This window comes from Falco rusticolus, chromosome Z (assembly GCF_015220075.1).
Source record: "Falco rusticolus isolate bFalRus1 chromosome Z, bFalRus1.pri, whole genome shotgun sequence".
Taxonomy (NCBI): Eukaryota; Metazoa; Chordata; class Aves; order Falconiformes; family Falconidae; genus Falco; species Falco rusticolus.
The window spans coordinates 32,412,065-32,437,547 of record NC_051210.1 but is presented as its reverse complement, the minus strand read 5'-3'; the positions used below and the strand labels follow the sequence as shown (position 1 = coordinate 32,437,547).

Sequence of the window (25,483 nt, the reverse complement as noted above, 5' to 3'; positions counted from 1 at the left end):
AAAGAGTATCCCTTTGCTGCTCTGATGCAGTTGGCAGAGGAAGGGATGGAAGGTAAGGCAAAGGTGGAAATAGGACTGCAAAACCCAGCATAAGCTGTCTTGCAATGCTGGCATGGTGGAGGAATGCCTTTCCTCCAGCCAGAATCTCTTTGAGGATCTAAGACTCTGTCTTATGAGCTAAGCAACGGTTAAAGAGCTGCTCTGGCAGTACCTTATTTGGTGGATTAATGACTGGCAATAAGTCCATAGGCAACAGTGACACAGATGGGGGAAGACTGCTTCGTGATCCTTATTTTACTAGTTGTGAGCTAGGTGTGTCGTCATCCTCCATGGTTTGCTGTCCATTTCCAGTAGAATTGCAGTCTGATCCAAAGCCTACGGAAAGAAAAGGCTACCATTGACTCCAATTTTGTAGTCAAGAGAAGTGGCACAGCAGATGTGCTTCAGAGACTTTCAGCAGGAGTACTCCTTTATTCTTTATGAACGGGGAAGCATGAGTACAGCTCTGGAAGAGAAAATTGCATTGTTGTTCTTTTTCTGCAGTAGTTCCAGATTCAAGTTCTCCAAAAGGTTAAAAGTGAGTCAGATACCATGGTCTGTAAAATAAAGAGATCTGTCCAGGAATTTACCCTGAACTAGTGAATGTGGGAGCCTGAATGCACACTCCTATTCTGCACTGCACCCCACCAAATTTTCTGACAATTTTTTGCAACAGAACTGCCAGAAAACATTCTTCCATTTTCTTGGCTTGCCATTTACTTTGCTTACTGTTTCCTCTTGACCGTCTTGTTTTTCAGTGTCCTGGGAGAAAAAGAGAAAAGCAATATGGGAAAGCTAACCATCAGAAATATTATTATTCTCTCTCTTTCGTCCCATTCCGTATTTCCTCTCTGCTGCTTACATTTGTAGAACTCTCCTGTCTGTTGGACTGTGGTTCATTTCTTTGAACAGCAAGTGAAGCACTAAGTAGTGATCGGACCTCACTGAAGTCATTGGCAGAAATTGCTACTGACTGCAGTGAAGCTATGTGCTGTTTCACCCAGTTAGTCTGATGGATCCTGTTTTCAGGGTGCTAAGGTCACTGGAACCACCCCAGGAGTGCATGTAGCTTCAGCAATTGTGTTGTAATTTCTCATGCTGCTTAAATTTTCCTTAGGGACTTGATACTTCCATGAGGTTTTTTCACACTTGAATGGTAAACTCCTGTTCTTCAACCCCAGCATCACCCATAAGATGGAATAAAATCAAGATCCTGTGAACAAAAGCAGTGAGATTAAAAGAGCTAGGTTTGTTTAGCTGGAAAAGGGAGCACTGAGGAGAGGGACCTGAGTGTAATTTTTTCAGTGTGTAAAGGCTGTTGCAGAGGAGAAGGGTGTGAAATATTATTCACATCCATTGTGGATGGGCTTAAATTTGAAACAGGGGAAGTTTGGGTTCAACATTTTAAAAAAGCTTTCTAGCAATAAGCCTTTTAAACCAGGGAATAGTTTTTCCTAGATAAGCTGTGGAAGTGCTTTCACTGGAGGATTTTGTGAACTGGTTATGCCATCCAGAATGGGTTAGGAAGAGTGGATCACTAAAAAATCATCTCCTTCCAGCCAAACAAAAATAGGTCTTTGAGACAGTGATGGTGGGAAAGGGGCACTGCTAAATCCTTTCTGTGTTTCTTGCGGGAAACTGTGATGCTGAGACAGGGGTTATAAAGATCTGTGCTGAAGCTCACCTTTTTCTAGGTTCAACTGAGAAACCTCTCCCCTTTATAATTAACTCTTTGACTCCCAAGTTCTAAGATGTTTCCTGTTTGCAACTTCAGGATTGGTTTTAGAGTTTATTTTAGGTTTAGTTGATTACCCCAGTAATCATCTTGTTCTCCTTTCTTCTGTCCTGCCTTTGAGAAAGATGCCAAAACTTCTCTGCATTGGTTTCTTAAGTCCATTTCCTAATACAGATGCTGTCAGTTCCACATATTCATACAATTATATGTTAAAAATCTAAATAATTTTAAGTGCCAGTTTTTAAATGGGTAAACTCAGCCTTTTGCCATGTCATGTAAGTTTTCTATTTGAACAAATTCAAAGATGAAGTAGACTTTTAGAAATGAAGGGCTTGACCCCAGTCTATTACAGTTTTCCAAGGCAGAGCCTCAAATCAGACGATAGAGCTTACAGAAATGTTTTTCTTACTAAGAGATCCTGATGGTGGTTTTCTCCTAGAAGACAAAATTGGGTCTTGTACAGGGTCTTTTTGGGGAGAGGTGAAAACACATTTCTTCACCAAAATGGCAACATCTGCATTCCTGCATGTTTTTCAAATCTGTGTGTTTAAGAATAAGAGGCAAACTCTTTCTGGTTGTCAGTGATCATACATTTGGGAATGAAAACATTGCTGTTTCAATGCTGTGTCTTCAAATGTTAGAGAAAGCAGATCCTGGCTTTGGTGCACTGGTTCTCATGGGCAGTCAGTGCCTCAGTACAGCTCTGTCTGCAGGTCATTTTCCAAAGAAACAAGCTAAGGGAGGTGGAACTGAAGCTCCTTGTCTTGTTTTAGGAAGCCTTGCAAATACCACGTTGTTGTGGCTTAACCCGGGCTGGCAACTAAGCCCCATGCAGCTGCTCACTCACTCTCCATTGGCCCAGAGGGGTGAGGAGGAGAATCAGGAAGGAATATAAAGCTTGAGGGCTGAGATAAGAACAATTGAATAGGTAAAGCAAAAGCCACGCACACAAGCAGAGCAAAGCAAGGAATTCATTCACTGCTTCCCATGGGCAGGCAGGTGCTCCCAGGGAAGCAGGGCTCCAGCACGCGGAATGGTTACTTGGGCAGACAAATGCCATTAATGCCGGATGTCCCCCCCTTCCTTCTTCTTCCCCCATTTTATATACTCAGCATGACATTGTATGGTATGGAATATCCTTTTGGCTAGTCACCTGTCCTGGCTGTGTCCCCTCTTTCCATGCCCCTCCAGCCCTCTCGCTGGCAGCACCAGAGAAACTGAAAAGTCCTTGACTGAGTATAAACCTCACCCAGCAACAACTAAAACCATCAGTGCATTATCAACATTGTTTTCACATCAGAGCCAAAGCACAGCACTGTACTAGCTGCTAAGAAGAAAACTAACACTATCCCAGCTGAAACCAGGACACGTGCTGTAAGCAGAGCCTTGGAGAAACTCTACAGGTGGTAGGTAGCCTTTTCCTGTCACAAGTACCCTGCAGAGCAGAAGCACTAGTAGGTCCCACAGTCCATGAAGGGAAAATGGACATGCAGGAGGGTTCACAGCAGCCTCTTTCAGTTGTCAGAGAGGTGTCACCAGAGGAATTGGTTCCAGACCCAGTGCCACGAATGATCTCCCTCTGCTGATCAAAGAGAGAAAATCTGTTAAGGCTGCCACAAACCTGAGTGGATTCTCGTGGTGAAGTTTTGCTACTGAAAGATGTGTTGGAACCAACCTGGGGTTTTTTTTCCCCAAAGGCAGAAGGGTTTTGCCATTTCCTGTACCAAATGAAAAGGAGAGGCACAAAGCCTGCCCCTGATGAGGACCTGAGCTGTGCTTTTGTGACACCACCCACTGACTTCTACCCTACATCACTGGACACCTTCATGCTGGGGTGTTACAGGACTTGAATCATCTCAAAAGCCATCTGAGGCTGACTGAGTGGTTGCACCCCCAACATGCTAGCGTTTCAGACAATACCAGTTTTCAGGTGTACGTATCCAGAGGCCAGCTGAATTTTCTGCAACTCTTGCTTCTTGCAGCTGTACCCTAAAGGCTGGTGAGGAGTAAGCCTAAATTGTTACATCCTTAATAAAGCCTATCCAGGACCTATCTATTCAGCCAACTTTGGATGGTACCTAAGCAAAGGCTAATACCTGAACTGTTTTGCTACTTTGAAACTCCTCCCAGCCATCCTTTTTTGTTTTGGGGCTTGGCCACTGAAGCAACATGTAATATTTGAAGTGAGTCCCAGATCTGCTGGTTTTATTCCACTGGTGTTTCATATTCAAGATTAGAGGAAGACAGAGGTTCCTTTTAGTTTATTTTCTCAGCTGTTCATCCACTTCCTGTTCTCTGTAATGAGTCCCCCTTTTCACTCTGGTTCCCTTCATTGCATCTTACAGACTTGCTCGTGCATCTTGTCAGAGTACTTGGCTCTCACAAGTGCCTGAGGATTCTGAGTCTCAAGGATGTCCCATTTTCAGTGACAGATGAAAAGGACCAATTAAAGATTTGTTCAATGCTACCAGCATTCATGACAGCAGATGCCATTTTGTCCTTGTGTGCCCTGTATGCATTTGTTTTTTGAAGAATTTCTGTTTAATAACTGTCCCAGAGATGCTGAGTTTGAGAGCTCTGTCCCCAGTGCTAGCAGTGTCCAGGATCCCCAAGACTGCTCATCACAACACTTGTGGCTGCTTGTATAAGGGCACTGGTACATTCCCACAGGAGAGTTGATTGGTATAAGGTAATTTGCTTCCATAGCTCCAAAGGAGATAGTTTATAAAAAAAATAAATAAATGCTAAGCCATTTACTGCAGTAGGTCTCTGCTGACAAGGAGAAATCCACTGTGTCTGTGGCTGAGATCTCAAAATTCACAGGGCGTTTCTGTGTGACAAATCAGCCCTAGTGCTTGTGCCCTATAAGAGATTTTACTCTGGATTAAGCAGCACAGATTTGTGTCAGAATTTGCTCTGGTAATGGACACATATCTAAGAGACACGTGTCACACAATGGTCCAAATTTTCTAACAGCTAGTAAGTGCAGTAAACACAGGGAGGTCAGGACAAGCAAAATTATCAGCAATTCCTACACTTTTTCAATTGTGAAAAATTACTCTCTCTCTGGAAGAGAAAATTGCATTGTTGTTCTTTTTTTGCAGTAGTTCCAGATTCAAGTTCTCCAAAAGGTTAAAAGTGAATCAGATACCATGGTTTGTAAAATAAAGAGATCTGTCCAGGAATTTACCCTGAACTAGTGAATGTGGGAGCCTGAATGCACACTCCTATTCTGCACTGCACCCCACCAAATTTTCTGACAATTTTTTGCAACAGAACTGCAACTGAAGAGGGCTTCAACCAAATCATGCATGAAGCAATCCTTACTGCTTTGACCAACAAAAAGATTTTTGCAGATCTCTCTGTTCTAGACTGGAAAACCACTTATCAATAGGCTGAAGGATGCAAGAACTGCTCTTCCTTGCAGGAGTCAGATCTTCAAGTAAAAGTTTTATTCCTCTTATATCAGGAGACCTTGCAAGACAAGACCATGAAGGTATGGTGTACCACTTGGCTGTTTCTCTACAACTAAATCAAATGCCTGGCACCTTTGTGTGACTCTGTGGCCAAGTGTTGATGCGTAGCATCCATATCCATACCGTTGAAAAGTCTCACCTTTCAAAAGAAGATGCTTACCTTTACACTGTCTGTTGGGGTGGTCATTGACTGAGCTGATTCCTAAAAAGTGTCTGGAAATTGTTTGGGAGTGTGCTGGGTTGAGACCATGCCAAGCACAAAGTAATATGACGTGATCAAACTCAAATGCCTGGGAACATTCTCTGGCACTGCTGAGTTCACTAATATAGCCTGCATGTCTCTGGATTTGGTTTCCTTGTTGTTAAACCAGTTTATTATCCTCAGACTAAGTTATTCCCCAGAAGACCATTTCAGCAGAGATCAGGATAACACAGATTGTTGCTCTAGCCTGCAGTTCTTGGAGGACATTTCTTTGGATGGTCAATCCCATAAGCAGACATGGTTGCAGTGTGCCCCCGAAGGAGTTTTTGGACTGACATATGCCTTGCTAATCCTCCCCTGATACACACCTTTGAATGTATGCATGCAGTTGGAAGGTCTGGCTGAGCTTGCTCTCTCTGCTGATCATCTGGGTCCAGTGAGATGCAGCGACTTGAAGTCCATACCCCAGTGCCATTAGCCATCATTACACTGAAGTGATAATGATTTTTTTTTTTAATCAGATGCTGGTCTTAGGAGAAGCATGGCTACCATGACTTTCACATGACAGCTTTCATCCTCCCCGACACACCTTTCCCAGTCGCTTGGAGGGGGAGTGTGTGGGGACCTCAAAGGACACAGGGCTGCTCTCTAATCTGGCACTAACTGTGGTTCCTCCAGGTACACCATCCACCCAGATTCAGTCGTCTGTGCTCTGAAAACCATCGTCCTACTCTTGTGATCAACACCCTTTGTTTTCTAGGTTGTCCCGTCCTTTTTGCCTTTGGCTGTGATGAGCAAAAAGGCATTTATTAGTCAGGCAATGCTCCTGATGTGCTGAAATGGGTTGCATTGTTGTCCCCAAGAGCTGTGTTGAATACATTGCCCTAATAAGTAACATTTTGAGCAGCATTTTGTTTCTGAAATGCAGGTAACATAATTCACTTAGTGCTTAATGTAGTTTTTATTTTCAAATTACTACTTTTATGCTAGTCTGTGGAGGAAAATAAAGGGGGTAGAGTCTGTGTTTCATATGCTAAGTTAAGGAGTAAGCCACGGTGATCTGTAGTAATCTAATTCTTTTAATCTACATGTGAACTCATGAACAAATTGGAGATTTTCAGGGGAGCCCAGCAGGAAAATATTTCCTATTTTAGCATTCAAATAAGTGGAATTAAAATTAGGTGAAGCTGGAAGACACAGAACACTCTTGAAGTCCTGCCTTTTGAGACTGTAAAAGGGAAACGTGGGCTTTTTTAAAAATCTGGCTCCTATGTCCTGTGCTGATGAAGTAAGTGAACTGAAGCTTTGCTATAATCTGATGATGTTTTGGTATATGTCTAGGTTTCTTTCTAAATAGGGCCCCATGTAAAAAGAAAGGTATATTTTGACAAGGAACATGCAAGAATTACTGAAATGAACCTTTGCTGATCAGTCCCTTGTTCATGCTTGGTTTTCACTGTTTTTTAAGGGATGAAGAAGAGAAAAAAAAGTCTCACTCAGATGGTACAGATGAAAAGGATAATGGGAACCAGACGAAGGCTGTCAGTCGAATTGGCAACTCAAATAACCCATTCCTGGACATCCCTCATGACCCCAATGCTACTGTGTATAAAACTGGATTTCTGGCTCGGAAAATCCATGCAGATATGGACGGGAAAAAAAGTGAGTATCTTTTCGCTCTTACCATGTCATTTTCTTGTTATCTCTGCACAATGCCACTTACTGTAAGTCCATGTGCTTCCAAAGGCAAATAGTGCTGCTTCATTAGGGAAAATTGCAGCAATAACAAACAACACAATTGGATTATCACATTTCCACTATTAGGCCAGGATTTACAATGTTCAGTGCCATTTGCAGCAGCCCATATACATTCATGAGCATAATGAGTAATGTGGTACAGCAAAGCAATGTGAATCTTTTGTGCTGTAAGAAAATGAATCTCATGCTTTACAGAAGAAAAAACAATTTCAAGTGAATTACAGTAGCTGTTCCGTAGTAGTTTGGTAATTCTCATTTTCCTTATGTGACATGAGATTGTTTCAAATCTCCCCTCCGCTACTTTGTGTCTGTCTTTAAAAAAAGGGTCTTCTTTATCTCTACTTGGAAAATGCTGTAACTGTTCCCTTCCCTACATTCCCAGCCTTGGGTCACATACCCGATGAAGTTCAGCAGCTTTTGGTAACAGCCGGATGTATGCCATGCAGTTCCTCCCTGCCCCTTTTTTTGGAATAATCTTGCTCTGTCTCTTACTTACTTTAATTAATTGTCTTCTTTCCTTCTTGTCCTACTTCCATTTGTGGTGCACTAATTATCAAAGGCCTCTGACTCACCTGTGTGTGTTTGTTGTTTGGATATCTTCATTTGTTTGTTTTCTGTTGATCTTGGAAACAGCATTGGCTACTCAGAGCATTTGTGTTTTCCCTGATCAATCTTGACGATCACCTACTCACGGTTCACACTGTTAGCCTGAGCCCTGAAGGTGAAGTCTCACTTTGTGATGGGTTTCCAGTAACTGCAACTCTCTCCTAGCCGGACTACACTCTTTGTTCGCGTGTTTTGCTAGAATATTTTAGAAGGTACAATTGGAGGTCGGTGTTTTCAAGCTGGAGGCTGACAGCTGGCTAGCTAAATCCTAACAAAGATGTTGAAATCAAACTGACCTCATTCTTTGTGACAGCTGGATGCTCTGAATAGGTTCCTCTTTATTAGACTTCTGTTTATTTAACCTTAATATGTAACTGTACCTAGTTGCCTTTATGAAATTCTTTCTTTAATTATAAGTAATCAGCATTGCTCATTATTTAGCATGCTGGACACTGGCATTTTGGGGATAATCCTTTTATGAGTAATATAATTTGGGCCTTTTTCAGAATTACCTGTACATCTTAGAGGTCTGTCTCTCATTCTCATGTAGCTCTTGAAAAAGTAAAATCCTGACTTTCCAGTCGCAAATACAATGCAATTCATTTTTTTAAAGTTAGACATTTTCATATTTCATTTCCTAATAGAGTTGTTGCAGGGCAGAGATCAGCTTGTGCGGGATTGCTAATGAGGTGATGTGCTTGCATGCTATATGTATTTTCCCAGGAGAGGAGTACTGAGGGTTAAAGCACTTAGGCAATCTAGAGGAGAAGGATGTAACAGGGTCCAATGGCTGGAAGCTGAACCAAAGAAACGCTAATTAGAAATAAGGCCCATTATCTGAAATGAGAATGATTAACCTCTGGAGCAGGGGACTAATAACCTCTTCACTATCACTTGCTGTCATCAGATCAGAATGGGATGCCTTTCTGAGAGTGATGCTTTAGTTGTGCACGGGTTATTAATTTCAGTATAGAGGCAAGTGGGTGCTGGTCAGTGGTGTGTTCTTGGTGGAGAGTGAACTTAGATGCAGGCTTCTGGTCTCTGGCACTGTGACTGTACAGCCTGTGTGTTCTCTCCCTCAGCTGCAGCTATATTTCAAACTTCACACTGAATCCCCTCTCTGACTGACTCACTCCTTCCCCACCCTACCCCCCCACCGCTTTTTTCTAGGAATTTCTGAGCTGGTTGTGTTGTCTTTGTTACATTCTTCAACCTCGTAACTGATTTTACATTTCTTGAAGGGTGATTGTGGTTTTTCCCTTAGGATTTTGTTGTGCTCCCGTCTCTCTTCTTCGGCTTCCCCCATGGCTGCAAGAAGAGGGGAAAGGGACCAAGGAGCCATCTGACCGCTCAGTGCCAACTTGGGTGTGCTGCAGCGGCAAGGGGGAAGAATGCTCTTGAGAGGCACTGCTTTATGAGCAGTGTCACATTAGTCCTGAGCAGTGCCTGCCAGACTGTTGTGGCACGGAGAATGGGTGTTTCTTTCTGAAAGCTGCTGTGGCACGGAGCTCTCATCTAGCTGTGCAGGGGCAGTGTCTGCCTACCTGCAAGAGCATAAAGACTGGATCTCTCTGGCCTGCTTTCCGCGTTGCTACTGTTCCCTTCTGATCGAGTCCAGGGCTGTCGTCAGGGTTGTTTTATTACTCTCTCTCACAGTAGGTATGTGCAGGCACTGTGCTGAGTTGCATTGTCATTTGAAAAGGAGAGTACAAAAGAGGTTTAACACAGGACTAATGTAGCTCTCCTGTTGCCTAGACAAAGTGTAAAAATGGATCTGAGTTAAATGGATTTTCATTTGTTTTCTTTGCAGCTCCCCGGGGAAAGCGGGGCTGGAAAACCTTTTATGCTGTGCTGAAGGGAACGGTCCTGTACTTGCAGAAGGTAGGGGAAATCACTGTCTTTTGGAAACTAATTAAAGAGGGATAAAGCAGCAGGCATCCTCTCTGCTCTCAGAGCCCACCTCCAGGCTTTTTCCCTTCTGACACACAGTATAGCTGGCTCTCTGTTCCCCACCCTGTTTACACACACATTCAGACATGAATCCTTTCATTGACACCCTCCTGCTTTTCACACTTTCAAGTTCAGTTCTATTGTCCCCATCCGCATGTGCACCCTATCAGTTCCAGTTTATACCCTTGCTGTCACTTATGGCTGAAAAAATAGCCAGCTTTACCAGCAAAGACAGCATTATCTCTGTATCTTGCACACATTCTTCTAGGCTGCTTTTAACATTGCATTTCATACATCTGACTTCCCCTCCTGTAAGGCTGTCCTCCATTCCCATCTTTTCATAATACACTTTTCTGCAATGCTTGCAAGACCAGCTGCAAAACAATTGAATGGCAGCTTGGCCTTGGTAGGAATCCACAGCTTCTGCTCCACAGCAAAACTGAAGGATAAAAGGGTACTATTTTTTCTCCCCCCAAAGCAAGAAGAGACACTGTTTTTTAACAGACTTTGCTCCCTAACAGCAAGAAGTCTCAAAAAAAAGGAGTCAGCTGAAACCCTTCAAGTCTTTTGGTTCAAGCTTAAATATAGTACAGTTTTAACTGTACTCTTGGAATGTGAAATGCAACGTATGAGTGAGAACAGTCAAAATCAAATAAATAGTAGCAGCTAAGTAGATTGTTAAGGCTGTTTGCCCCCCAGCATATTAAAGAAATTGGTGGTGTTTGTCCAGGCTGCCTTGTGTTGTAGATGTGTGCTCCTTTGAAAGGCTTTTTACATTTCCACTGTGGTTTGCAACTATCAGGAGTGCAAGCTCAAGTGCATACTGCTGTTTTCTCCTCCTCTGCTGTGGCTTTTGGAAGTTGTTGGTTTCATTGGAACCAACCTGGATAGTCTCTGAGAAGAGAGTGCGTGGTTTGGATCAAATTCTTACAACATGAGGTTTACAAGGTGGATGCTCTGAGTGTAGTACCTTTTTGAGAGTGTTGAAGTCCTGAAACAGACAAAACAATCTGCAGTCAGCATGGAAGATTTGAGCTGAAAGTTGCTGAAAGCCAGTGCAAGAGACTGGAGGTAACTGCTGAATTGCAGCTGAGCCTTCCCTCTGGTCCTTTTGCTGGCAGCAGGTTCAGGTTTTACTTAAGTGGCCTTCATGGCAAGTTTGTACTTGCTCTTTCCTGGGTGAAATGGAATCACCCGCTCTGATTTCTGAAGTAAGTCATCTTCAATATTCACCTGAAAAGACTGTGTGGTTCCCTAAGAAGTAAGAAGGCTCCTTGTCTATAACACATTAATTAATTTATCTGATCTTTGAGGGGGGATTAATAAGTTTTCAAGGGGAAAAAATGGAGATGCTGTCTATTGTAGAGTATTAATGAAATACTTCTATGAGTATCACTGGCATATTAGTTTTAAAAGCTTTCTGTTTAACAAAATGTAGAAATGCTGATGTAGCATGCACATTTTCTACAGAATGGTTCTCTTTCCAGTCTCACCCTCCATCCTTTGGAGAGCAAGAGAGTAATTTCACTTGACAACATCTTTGCAGAATGAAAGGCATTGCTGGAGTTCTTGTTCTTTGTTATTTGTGTGTCTTGCACTTGTCGCAGCACTTGAATTCAATGATTACAGGGTGGTTATTCTGCAAAGCTGCACTCTCCCACTTGGTTGTGAAGACACTTGCACTGAAGCCATCTTACTTGTAGCACTGTGACAAGCAAGGCTTTTACTTTAGTGCCATAAAAGGTTGACAGAGTGTAGAAGGTTGACAGAGGGGCCTGATGGGAAGTGACTTTCCCAGAGTGATGGGTCAGCTGTGAGACTCCCCAGGGTGCCTCCAGCCCCTGCTCAAATACAGTGCCTCATGCTGCAGCTTTGAAACATGCTCTGATTTCTCTTTAGCTGCAGAAGGTCCAGCAGGACTTTGTTTCAGCCCTGAAATAAACTTTGATCTGTTAGGGGCATGGTATTGCAGAAGCTGAGGGTGCTGGTGTTTTAAAATACACTGCTAGTTGTTGCAGTAAAAGGTGCTGAGCTGTTGTTTCATTTTGCAATGTACCAGGAGACTGAAATTATCCTCATTTCATAAGGTTCAGGAGGGTGTTTATAGAAATGCATAGCTTTGGCAGTAGTCACAGGCAAAGGATTTTCTTTCCTCTGTTTGCCTTTTCTCCTGATTATGGAGTACTGTAAGGCAGGGTGCATTAACATATACACATACGTTTTCCCTCTTTCTTTCATTATCTGTATATTTTCTGCGTAACTGTGGAGGTCATATGTGGTGGTGGTTGCATTGTGCTGGGTGCTCTTCAAGCAAGGGAGAGAGAAATCTCACATTCTATGTGCTGTATACACAAAAACACATGTACTAAACTGTGCACCACTGCTTTCTGTGTTTATCTGAAACTCAGCTGTTCCCTCAAGACACTACTCTAATAGAAACATTAATTGTTCGTAGCAGCTGTGATTCCCCCAGTGGGCAGTGAGATCCCAATTCTGCTGTCATTCTGTTTGCATACCAGTCCAGTTCTCCTTGTTTTGCTGTCAGAGTCCGTGTATGAGAGTGGTTTGTAAATGGTGGTCACTTGAGATCTACTGAGGAGTTTATCTGGGCAGTCTCACCTCCATGCCCACATTTTATTATTTTTTTTCCATTGGAACTGTTCCAGTGCTAATTCCTGTGCTGCATATTGTTTTATTTTTAAATGTGTGATTTAAGAGAGATTGTTTCTGAATTAGTGAGCACAGGGGCCACCGGAAGGGCTCAGTGGAAGTGTTCACAATTAGCCAACTAAACATGCCTGCACAGTATTATATCAAATGAGAGGTTTGACATGTTTGGGATGTTGGCCCTGTGTCTGGGCATCCTCAGGCCAAGGTTAGTTTCCTGCTCTTGTTCGTAACAAGGGGAAATTGCAGAGCAGGAGCTTGACAGAATGTCTGTTCACTAGACTGACATGAGTGTGATGTGTGTACAGAGGTTTATAAGGAGAGGATATGAGGTTGACCTCTCTTCCTTGCTAGAAATTGCTTCTGGGCATGGACCTTCGTGTTTTGTTGGACTCTTCTGTGAGGCTTTCAACACCTTTGCTTTTTGATATGTCACTTGATAATCTTGCAAGCTTTCAGATATTTTTATGTTTTCTCAAATGTACTTCCTATATTAAAATACATTAAAAAAAAAGAGGGAAAGGACAGAATGATGTTAAGTATTTGTTGATGAGACTTTCTGAAAGAGAATTTTGCAGCTGTTACATGCAACTGAGCAGAGATATTCACCCACGGTACACTGACTGGTAAAAAGCCAAATGCCATTCTCTGGTCTATCAAAAATGGATTTAGAAACATGCTGACTGCAGGTCAGCAGGATGTGGGAAAGTCATTCTCCAAGAGTCTTGAGAAAGATGAATTCAGCATGTCATTGCATTGTGTGCAGCGCTCACATCAGCCTTCAGTTGACAGAGAGGTCACAGTTCCTTTCTGGCTCCTCATATATTTCTTGCCACTGTCTTGGTCTAACTTTAGTGAGCTGCCTTCCATTTCAGCTCAACCTCCATGTTGACACCAGCACATCAGGGCACGTGCTGTTCTTGACGGCATAGGAGATACGAATGTTCCTGCTTCCCTAGCATTCCCTGCCAGCTGAAAAGAGTCAGAGGCCTTAGAGGAGGAATTTTGACAGCACAGTCATGTCCTTCCAGCTTTCTCTGAGGCTTGCCAGCTATGTGGAGACGTTTCCGGTATGCTGATCAGTGCCTTTGGAGAAGCTGGCGGAGCCCCAGCTGTCAAGGTAGATTGCAACCAGCTGATCTGGTGGGATTAGCAAGGATTATCATGAACGTTCTCTGTTGGAAAGCCAGGACTGTGCCTGGCACTGCCCAAATGTGGAGTTCTTCTGGAAGAGGTTTAAACACCAGAGCAGGTTGTGGATGTTGGATGCATCTTATGGAGGAAGCCATGAGGCAGCAGGCCAGGTGATAACTGACACTGTCTCTAGGCAGTAACTTGAGGAAGTCCAGAATAACACATTTCTGAGGCCTGTCTAAGTTCATTTCCTGGCCCTGAAGTTTTCCTAGTATCCCTGGACAGTGGAACCAGTAATTTCTCCCAGAATGACTACCAAATAAATCAGCTTTTGAAGCCTGAAGGAAGAGGATTGACCTAGGGGCTTGCTTCTTCCATCTTCTAGATGGGACTGGGTTGGATGTTGGACAGCCTCCTTCAGTTCTAGTCCTTTGGCTAGGGACTTTCCCAAATCTTCCTTGAAGAAGGTTTAGAGAGTGCCCTGAGCAGGAGTCGGCAAAGTCCATCATGATATGGAGAGCCCTCCAAAACTTGCTGGGGCTCAGGCTATGAGAGAGGAAGGACACTGAGCTTTGCTTGCTATTGGACCTTGAAAACCTGTGGTGTGACTGACGTTTAGGTTGAAAACTACCCTTGGATTTTCTGTGCAGCAGTGCTCTGCCTTTCTGCTAGGCCTGCCAGGTCTGTGCTGGCTTGTGCCCTTGTCTGGCCACAAGTGGAGGTGGTGCTGTGACAGTACTGCTGGTTAGCTGCATCTCCTTGGGTATGAGCAGCAGCAAGTTCAGGGCTTGCACTAGCTGGACCTCTGTGAGAAAGGATGAGATGTGGCAGAGGAGCAGGATGCTTTGTCCTCCCTTCTGTGAGGTGGTCACTATAGCTGGTGATTCCCCATCTATTAAAACTCATCCTGGAGAGCCCTTTGGCAGTGGTGCAGTAGCCTCTGGCTGCAAGCCTGGTCTGTGTGCTGCCAGATAAGCCCGGTAAAACCGATTCATGCATGTTAACCAGCTCTTCTCTGGGGTGGGTGCCTCTCTGGGTGTTTAAGCTAGTGCTACCCCTGCATGTGCTCTGCATCCTGCACTCTTATTTCCTGCTAAACTCCATCTCCTAATTCTTGTGTTCAAGTGGAGGCATCAATAGTTATCATGCCTGCAGGGAATTATTCCTCTCGCAGCCGTCACACCCCCTCGCTGGGTGGGTGTTTCAGATGAGACTGATTTCTGTGATGTACTAAGGGGGATAAATTGAGTCAGTTGCAGTCTGCTTTGGCCTCTCCTGCAGAAACTGCGCATGCAGCATTGCTGGCAAGTGACTTCTCCTCGAAAAAGCTCCTGGCTTTCTCAAGCCATTTGTAGTCAGGTGGGCTTCAAACTGAAGTTGTGGCTATACCATGATTGTGCCCTCATCCAGTTTCTGTCACTCCAGAGACCAGACTGCTCCTCGGCTGATGCTTGATGCAGATGATTTTGACTCCCTGCTTTTGTCATTTGGTGTTAGGAGTGATGGTACGGTTGTGTCAAAAACCTGGACAGTGCTGTGCTTGCCATTTGCAGACCCTGAGCAGAGAGATTTAAAAGATGTTGCTATGTTTGCTTTGTGGAGACTGATAAGGAAGCTTCTCCACTGTGTCAGGGCCTGCCTGGGAAGGCATAAAGAGGTAGCTGTTAGAGAAAAATAAAAATTGAGCAGTAGAGGCTGAGAACCCAAGCAGGAACCAGCAACTGAGCAGTGGAAGTGGGGAGGTGGCCATGAAGGACTCCTGAAATGAAGATAAATAGTCCACAGCTGTTGTGATAGTCAAATAGTCCCTGTTTACCCCTTTTCTTGTCAAGCAGGTACTGGAATGACTTCTCTCCCTTGCAAAGAGATTTAAAAAAAAAAAAAAAAAAAAGAGGGAGAGCAAAAGGAAAAGACGTTAAAGGTAGTGGAAACTAAGTGCTCAAGTCAGGTTACATTCAGTTCATGTACTTTAATACTATTAATGGTTATGGAACAAGGCTTTTCCCCAGGCTAAGGAAAAAGGAGGAGCACATGGAGAAGAAATAAGATGGCATTTTCCTCCTGTTAACTCTTGCAGGATGAATATAAGCCAGAAAAGGCTTTGTCAGAGGAAGATCTGAAGAATGCAGTTAGTGTGCATCATGCGCTGGCATCCAAGGCAACAGACTATGAGAAGAAACCCAATGTCCTCAAGCTTAAAACAGCAGATTGGAGGGTCCTGCTTTTCCAAGCCCAGTAAGTGTTCCCTTCTGATTTGTGCCAGTCATTGAGGAAAGAAAGCAGTGGTGAAGGAGGGGTAAATTCATGCCTGGATAGGTTAAAGCAGAGGCTTAAGAGGTTCTATCTGTTTATTTGATCAGAAATAAGATTAAGTAGTGATTTGATTAGAGTGCACAAGTAGTTCATAAGAAAGAAACATCAGGTTTTAAGAGGCTTTTGCATCTAGCTGAGAAAGGCATGACAAGATGCAGCAGCTGGAAGTTGAAGCTGCAGGAAATTCAATTTGGAAACAAAGCACAAACTTAGAGCAGTCCGGGTGCTTAATCATTGAAACAAATGACCAAAGGCAGTCTTGGATTGTCTGTCTCCTGATGTCATCAGGTCCTAGCTGAATGTCTTTCTAGAAGATACAGTTTGGCTAGAAACAAAGTTACTACTTAACACAAGAATTATTTGATTAAGTGCTTTAGGCTGTGATATCCAGACAGATGACTTGCCTTTTGCTTTTGACATCAAAAACCTATGCATCAGTCTGGTGCATGAGCCTTTTCTGCTGAGATCCATGTGAAACCTCCTAGAGATCTGTGGTGTCCAGCACAGCTGAGACCTTACGACATATGCCTGAATCAGGGCATTGGTTGGCTCTGTCGTGTGTGTTGTTTGGATTGGGTTAGGAAAAGATGCATGCTAGGGTGAGTTAAGGACTTAATCATGAGCCAGCCTGTGACTGAGATACCTGACACTAACTGCTTGCAAAGATAGACCAGAAAACTGAGCAGACTGTGAGACTTTTCCAGTTCTGGTTATTCTCGCTTTCCAAATGCCATTGAAGGGGTGGGAAAGAGGTAGAGGAGGCTGAGTCAACAGGTGCTCAATACATGTTTCTTCCCAAGGAGCCAAGAAGAAATGCAGACCTGGATCAACAAAATCAACTGTGTGGCTGCTGTCTTCTCTGCACCACCATTTCCAGCAGCAATTGGCTCTCAGAAGAAGTTCAGTCGCCCGCTCCTGCCAGCAACCACAACGAAGCTATCTCAGGTGAGCTGTTTTTATGTAGAGGGTAGGTGACTGTGATTTCTCTGGCTGGCTGGAGACTGGACAGTGGTCCTTGGCATTGTTTTATAACTGTTGCCGCTAGCATTCCTAGGAGAAGGAGGTTTGCATGGTAAATCTCTGCTCATTTCCCGCTGCAGTATTTGAAGTGGGGGTACAGAATGAGCAGACTTGAATATAATTGATTTATATTTTTGAAGAAAAGCAATCACCAGCGTTCCTAGGACCAGATACAGATTTTTCATCCTGCGTTTATGGCTCTGCCGAGAACGTTTCAAATATTGTCTGGTGTTTTTTTGAATGTGAGTGTTTATTGCCACTCATTTCAGAAGAAATGGACATACTCCTGGTCTTTGGCTTATTGGGGTGATAAAAGGTGAAAGCTGATGCATCAGGCAAGCATCGACTGTATTTCTCCCATAATACTTTTCCAGACTGCAACCCTTATCAGCTCACGGATTTCCTGTTTGATATATATTTATAAACTGTCTCTTGACAGTCTTTCTGCATGAACATCTTTGGTCTCCCCTTGTGATCACATGGGCTTTTAGCTTCCACAACATCCTGTGGTAGGGAGTTTCACAGTTCTACTACTTCTTGCACAAAAACCCACCTACTTCTGTTTGTTTTATACTGGCTGGGTCTGATGCTTCTGCCCATAGATCTGGGTTCTTTGGGAGCTGTGATGCATGTCTACAATTCCTCCTGCACCAGCACGAATATGATATTGATTGCGTTGATCAGGTTGACAGAGTGGCGGAGGTGATAAATCCCAGTCCTAGGTGTATACTTTACGAGTAACCTCTTATAGCTTTTAGTCATCTGCCTGTGCTGGATTGCTTCTTAAATGCATTTTTTTGCCATCTTCCTAGCTTAGCAACACTCCTTAGAAACGACTATCTCATCATCTGTATTTCTCTAAGGGGGTGGTTTTTATATGTCGCCCCTGCTTTTTCCCTCTCCATGGCAGTATCCTGTCTTCATACGATGTGGTGACCGAGTTTCCATTTTCTATTCTGGGTTAAAGTTTAAAACACCTTTCATAAAGAGTAATACTAACTTGTCTCATTCGTGGTTTTACCTTTTTCTCATGCATACTTTTTTTAAAATACTGTATGGGGCTTCAATAATTTACCCCCAGACACCAAAAAAAGCTTTTTTACTCATTTTTGTTCTGTGAGATTGTTCCATTTAGCATGTTTTTTCCTAGTCTCATTGTTTCCATTTAATCTCGAAAGGAAAAAATATAGAACACAGCCCTATCGTTTGTGTCTTGAAGAAGGGGAGACACAAAAAGTGGAATAATATAAGCTGTTTTAGCTAAAGGCAGAAGAGTGTTAAGTGTTCAAAGCAGATAAATTCAAAGGCAAGCAGAAACATGTCTGCTTTTATCTGTCAGTGTGGAAAAGCTGCCAGCAGGCTGCTTCTCATTTGGCAGACAAAAAAATATGAACTGTCAAATCCCTGTTGTTACTGTTCAGGATTTTGTGAGCTGAATCATGATGGACAGTAGTTCTTCAAAGGACCTGTTCCTGGTCAGGCAGAAGTCAGGATGCAGTGAGAATCTAACATGGGCAAGGGAGAGAGGTTGGACATGACAGTTTGTGCAAGATCATTGTACCAAGTTTGCTCTGAAAAGGAGATCAGTGACTGATCTTGTAGTCCAACCAAAAAGGGATGTGACAAAGCTATATATGAAAGAACAACCAGTCCAGAAAAGATCTACTAGGATGGTGTTTTTTCCCTTTTTTCCCAAGAATGTGCATGTACACACAAAAGCTCCAAAGAGCTACTGCCCTGGAAATTACAAGTGCCAAATTAATAGCTGCTTAAAGGCCTCCTGTCATCAGGCTGTAGAACTCACTGCAACATGATGTCACTGGGACGAGGGATTCAGCACAACGTAAAGAGTGATTGGGCACTAACAGAGAGCACAAGCAGATCCAGGGTAGTTACTAACAGCAACAAGAATTTTTGGCAGCCAATAGCCTTCCACGTATAGGTGGAGGCAAATTATCCCACATGTTTCTTTCTTCAGTTCTCTTGCAAAATAGTTGAAACACAAGATTAGCTGGGGCTCAGCTATCGTCCTCTATAGAAGTTTTCCCCCTTTCTGGTCTTTTCCTCAGCTGCAGGTCAGTGAGCTGAAAGGCTCACTCCCTGGTGTGGCTCAGTGTGGCGCAGGCACGTCCAAGCTAGGCTTGACACTGCAAGCTGTGCTGCCGCACCACTGGGGGACAGCTCCTGGCAGCTATCCCCTCCTCTGAGGCTAGGTACTGTGCGGGAGCTGAGCTGGGTACTGCCCGCTGGTACAACAACTCTGGCTGTGTCACAACAATTCAGTTGATGCTTAATCTAATCAAAGTGAAAACATTTCTTCTATCAGCGGTTTCACTGATCCTGAAACATTCCTAAATTAAGCCCCAATTTTAACATTTATCCCTTTGTGTCTTCTTAAAAAAATAATTACATTAATCTGTTCCTCTAAGGACACTGATTACATACAGTGCTCTCATCCTTACTTTGTATGAAATACTTGTTAGTCAATACTATAAAGCAAAGATTTGTTATTAAAAATTCTCCTTCATAAAAGATGTCGCTGCACTCAAGTTAGCACCTTCTACTTGACTGCAAATAGCATTGTAAGCCTAGTCAGACTGGGTCCAACATGGAAGTTATTCAAGAAAAAAACCAAGCCAAACAAAACCCGAAACAAACAACAATCCCCGCCCCCCCCAACACTAAATAAAGGCTCTGCTTACAAAAAAATTGTATGATAGTGTTTGATCTGCATGGTCATGTCTATATTTTGGACTTACCTAATTCAGACAAAATTTCAGATCAAAACCTAGGAATGGCCAGAAGGCCAAGCTGCAGGAGATGGAAACCTTCTGAGCTGGGGGAAGGTTAGCTGACAGATGGACTGGAGGAAGTGCGTGGGCCTGGGATTATAATAAAGGAAATCACCTAGAAAGGGAGAGTAGCAGCTCCTCACTTTCTCCAGCTGCACAGTGGGATAAAAGCTGGTAGCAGCTTAGCAAAAAGAGATGCTTTTTGAGGGTTGGACAGCCCTTACTCTTCTGGATGCATTGCATTGTTCTGAACAAACGGAAACGGCAGACCAGAGGGTGTTTGGTAGTGCAGAAAGGGAGGGAAGGGCCCTGACCCCATGTCTTTTCTGTCCTGGAAGGCATGACTTTTAAATTGCAAAGTCCTGAGGCAGGGTCTTCACCTGTCTCATTCTGCCCTTTGCCTAACTGCATGCACAACAGCCTTAAATAATTTGCTAAAAAAATTACTAGACTAGAAGTGTCATGTTGTCAGCAATGCTCCGCAGCAAGCTGCTTTCGTTGCTCTCAGCAAGGCGAGGGATGACAGGTTTGCTATCCTTCCCAGAGGCATCTGCTAGCTGCTGAGGTTTTATGCAAACTTGTCCACTGCTTGGGTGCCTTCAAGAGAGCGGTTGGGGACAGAGCTCTGGGATAACAGACCTTATCAATCTAACTAAAATTAGTTACAAAATGATAGAAAGAGAGAAAGAAAAAGGAACTATTTGGTATTATTGTACAGGGATCTATGTATTTTCATTTGCTTATTGAATATTTTAGATTGTGTCACTTAAGTGCTTAATGTGTTTCTGAAGGATGAACAGCTGAAGTCCCATGAAGCTAAGCTGAAGCAGATCTCCACTGAACTTGCTGAACATCGCTCCTATCCTCCTGACAAGAAGGTCAAAGGCAAGGAAGTAGATGATTACAAACTGAAGGACCACTATCTGGAGTTTGAGGTATGTATGGGAAACGTACTACTTTTCCTTTTTGGGTGTGGATGGGGCAGCTGGTCTTATATTTGGGATATAGTCCTAAAGTTCTGCATTTTTCAGCTTATTTAACTGAGGAGTATGTGCTTGTTACATACATAACAGCAATCCTAAAAGCTACAGTGTGGCTCCTCTTTCCGGTAAGGCTTTCTTGTGGCCTTAGCCATGAGTTTAGCTCCTCATCTGTAAAATCGAGGATAAAAATATGACCCCCTGTGCTTGCCTGCTGTATCTGTTGGAAGAGATAATGTCTTCAGACAGGAACTGTCTTATCTTGCAAGACCATGTGTTGCCTAGTGTGTTGGTACCTCAGTCTATGGAATGACTGCATTCTGCAGTAATTGCACACCGTGATAATTGTCTTCCACTGTATGTTCTGAAGGAACTGCTCCTCTAAAATTACTGTCATGGGCATGCCTCATCAGAGCCATTTGTGTTGTGTACCAGTGGGCTAGATGTCAGGACGAGCAGGAAAAGGGTAGAATTAAAGATCATAGGACTGAGTGATGCAACTTAGGCAGTTGCATTAAGACCTTGTTCTGAGTATCTGACAGCAGCTTTTATCCATCATGGTGTCTGCCACATTGCAGGGCTATGTGGGATGGAGTCAGCAACCCCAGCAGATGCCTGGTATTTTTCATGGCTGCCCCACTGAGCTTTTTCCCCCAGAACTGAGAGTCAATGTTGCCTTGAGTCTGAATGGATCTTGCTCTAGATAGGTGCTGCCAGGCAAGGAGTATCTATAGTCTGAAGAAGACAAATACCAGGTAAGACAAAAGTCAGAGGGACTACCAGAGGAGATGCTGGAGGCAACACAAGCCTCCAAAACTGAAGTAAGCCCCCTTCCATGTGTTATATGAGTTTCTTCTGGAGGAGCTCTTTTTACTCCTGGGCTTGACTGGTTGTGTATTTTTGCTTTTGCAGAAGATTATAACCGCCTGGGTTTGACTTTGCTGTAGCTCTGGGCTGCGTTGCGTATGGTGAGCTTGAGGTGTTCTGCATAGATGTTTTGCTACTGTTTTGTATAGGGAGCAGAGATGGCCAGTTTGTTCTTCCACATCTCACACACCTGAAATGATCTGAGCAGCAGTCAGATAAGACAGTGGTGGACAGGACTGGCAAGCAACAGGAGAGACTATATAATCAATAAAATAGGACTGAAGTGAGGTGAAGGGGTACCTTCTATGGCTGGAGTGCTGTCATGAGTGGGTACAGACATTTCAGAAAGGACAGACAGGGATGGTGAGAAAGGGGTCTCACCCTTTACGTGACTGAGTAGCAGGCACACATTAAACTTTGCCAGAGGAAAGGTGATGAGCCAGCTGAGAGCTTGTGGGTCAGGATTAGCAGGCACACCAAGATGGGGTGTCATTGTGGTGGCTGTCTGGCAAGCCTTTTTAAAAAAACATGAAAAAACATTGTGTTTGCAGGCCCTGGTCCTCATGGGGAACTTCAGCCACCCCTATATCTGCTGGAGGGACAACACAGCAATCCAGGACACATTTCTGGAGTGCAGTGTCAATAAGTTGCCAACACAAGTTACAGAGGAGCAGACAAGCAGAGGCACTTTGCTGCACCTCTCACTTACAAACTAGGAAGAACTGATTTGGGATATGAAGGTCAGGGGCAGTCATGGCAGCAGCGACCATGAGATCTTGCACTTCACGATCCTGAAAGGAGAGAGACAAAGTAAAAAGTAGGATCACAACCCTGTACTTCAGGAGAGCTGACTTTGGCCTGTTCAGGGAACTGCTTGGAAGAATCCCGTTAGATAGGAACTTGGGGAGAAGGGAGCTTTGGGAGAGCTGGTCGCTTTTCAAGGATGGCTTCCTCTAAGCTCAGGAATGGTTCACCCAGACGAGCAAGAGACCAGTCAAAGATGGCTGAAGGCTTTCATGGCTGAACAAGTTGCTCCTGGCAAAACTCCACCGTAGAAGTGTGCAGGACATGGAAGCAGTGGCAGGTGACACAGGAGAAATAGAAACACTCTCCAAGCATGTAGAATTCCATTTAACCCATGTGGAGCTGAATCTGGCAAAAGATGCGAAGGGCAGGAAGAAAGGTTTCTAACAGCAGGAGAATTAGGGAAAATATGGGCCCATAATGAGGCAGGGGACCTGGTTACAGAACAGGGAAAGGCCAGGCTACTCAGTGTCTTCTTGGTCTGGGTCTCTACTGGTAAAACCAGCCTTCAGCGGTCACAAATACGTAAGCCTAGTGAAAAAGTCTGGAGCAAGGAAGACATACCCTTGGTGAAGGATGATAAAGTTAGGGGATATTTAAACTGGACCTGCACAAGTGCATGGGATCTGACGGGATGCGCTCATGAGTGCTGAAGGGGCTGGACTGATGTCATTACAAGGCCACTCTTGATTACCTTTGAAGGGTTATAGTGATCAGGGGAGGTCCCTGAGGACCAGAGGAAAGGAAATGTCATTCCTTTCTTCAAGAAAGAACAGGAGGAACAGGCTGGTCAGCTATTTCTCAGCCCATGGGAAGGTGATGGAGCAATTTCTCCTGGAAATCGCTTCCAAACATATTAAAGACAAGAAGGTGATTGTGAGTAGTCTGCATGGGTTTATGAAGAGGAAATCATGCCTGACCAACATGATAGCCTTTAACAGTGAGATGTCTGGCATGATCAATGAGGGGAGAGCAGTGGGTACTGTTTGTTCTTGACTTTAACAAGGATTTTGACATTGTCTGCTCTTAACATTCTCATAGACAAGCTACTAAAGTGTGAACTATGAAATTGACATTAAAGTGGTTTGGAGACTGAACAATCAAGCTCAAAGGGTTGTGATCAATGGCACAATGTCAGTTTTGAACATGGCACTCAGATATACAGAGCAAGCCACACATTTTCACTCTGTGGGGTTCTTGTGCAACCTGGGAGAGCAAAGAATTTCTTGGCTTTGTGTCCTTGACATGAAGTTTATTTTCTATCACTTCTAGAAGCATGATGAGTTAGGGTGAAGTGTAGGCTGGGATGTTAGATGATTTTAGAAAAATTGATGGAGAAGGAGATTGTTGTGGGGTTTTTTTCTGTTTTCTATCAATTTTATCATGGTGGTCTTTAGAGAAATATTTCTCAGGTACCTCAGTACAAACCAAAACAGTACAGCCCAGGAAACAAAAGATGTCTTCTTCCCTAGTGAGAGCCTTGAACAATAATTGAACTGTGCAGTTCAGATATGTGATCAGCACTGCAGGAGTGCCTGCCTAGGCAGGTAAGGGGTGGCACCAACTTCAGCTGGCACAGATTTTGCAGGTCATGTTGAACTATTAATAGGCAGTTTAAAAAAAGAAATTAGAAAAGGAAAGGTGAGCTAAATGAAAATCCTGAATGGAAACTTCCCCCCAGATTTGGGGTTTCCTCACCTTCCCTTCAAAAGAAAGACATGGTAGAGTCAGGCAGGAGCTGGTGACAGACCTTGCTGCATGGGGTCAAATCAAAAGGGCAAGAGGCAGGTGAGACAGCATGTTGTACTTGGCTTTTTCAGGCTGAGACTGCAGACCAGACCTTGCATCTGTCTACAAAGAGCCATGCTGATACATCTCCAGAAGCACACCAGAAGGGCCTCTGAGTCCCAAAGGAAGTAGCATAGTCCCATTAGGAAGGAAGAAGCCAGGTGCCTTTTCTGTAGGCCTTTGTAATTCCTGTTTTCACCCACTGGCGAGACAGTGTTTCCCTTCTGAAGGGAGGTGAACGAGGAGGTGCCTGGTCCTTGTTCAAGGGTGCAGCCAGGAGCATTTCTTCTTGCTGGTGTCTTTGCTTGCAGACACCAAGGGAGGAACATTGCCTTTTGCTTGCTGTCTGAAGAAGTACTGCTCCAGGTGATGGCTGATAAATTGCAGTGAATTTATGGTTTGAGGGAGATCTTCAGAGTGCTGTCACGAGAGAGATGAAGCTAGAAATTTGATGGGTGGCTACCTCATCTCCTCTTTATTATGTGCATTTAGTCTTCAGAGATAATGTTGTAGAAACTTCTGAATGGTTTAAGTTTTGTTTTCTTACTTTCTTGACAGAATCTTCCAGATAATCTCTTTTAATGGAAAATTTCCATCAGCTTTAATGCCTAGCTTCAAATGTCACATCACTAATAGAGCAAGTTGGTTGCAGTTGCAAATGCATGGTTTAATTGTGATAGAAATCATGAGTCCACAAAGTCCAGGGCAGAATGGCCATTGCCAGACATACAGGGCAGAAGATGATCCTGGATTTCCATTCTGATTGCTGGGTCTTGTGACCCTAGTGATGTTTACTGGACCAAAAAGGAACAGAAGTCCATACGGAAGTCCCTCTCTCCCTTGATGAATATTACATCAATCCCAGGCTTAGAGCACTGGCTTGCCTTCTGTTTTGCAGAGGTGTCCCGTTTGTTGTGTGATGAATCATTCATCACCCCAATGCATCATCATCATGGTTCTGCTTGCTGTTTCTCCATTTCCTTTTTTATTGAATGACACATCTTACCTGCTTCATCTGTTTGTCTCTCGCATTGTGGAGCTGGAGCTCCAGATACGGAATTGATAAAAATGCTTTTTATTTAATTTTCAGGTGGATCCTTTAATGATCCTCCTCTATGAGGTGTTGCTTATTCAGAGACTCATTGGAAACCCAGTCATGTTCTCTCCTTCCTGCCCCCTCCCCCGCCCCTTATATATTCCACACTTCAAAGCAGTTACCAAGCTTTTTGACTTCTACCCTTGAATAATTGTTTCTGAGAAAACTTCATTATTTTATTGTAATTTGGAAGAATTTTTCTTAAACACCTTTTCCTCTGTCAGGAACATAATAGTTTGGCAGATGTTTTGCCACT

The 25,483-nt window shown here is 43.6% G+C and overlaps 1 protein-coding gene across 6 annotated transcripts in view; it reads left to right on the top strand.

Moving 5' to 3' along the window:
- The window catches only part of PSD3 (pleckstrin and Sec7 domain containing 3), a 140,040-nt gene that overhangs the window by 97,381 nt on the left and 17,176 nt on the right, over nt 1–25,483 (top strand). For all 6 annotated transcript variants that reach the window (XM_037373694.1, XM_037373693.1, XM_037373692.1 and 3 more), the window contains 5 exons: nt 6,921–7,114; nt 9,627–9,697; nt 15,645–15,802; nt 16,681–16,825; nt 20,484–20,627. In XM_037373694.1, coding sequence (XP_037229591.1) covers nt 6,921–7,114; nt 9,627–9,697; nt 15,645–15,802; nt 16,681–16,825; nt 20,484–20,627 — 712 coding nt within the window. The remainder of the gene's footprint in view (nt 1–6,920; nt 7,115–9,626; nt 9,698–15,644; nt 15,803–16,680; nt 16,826–20,483; nt 20,628–25,483) is intronic.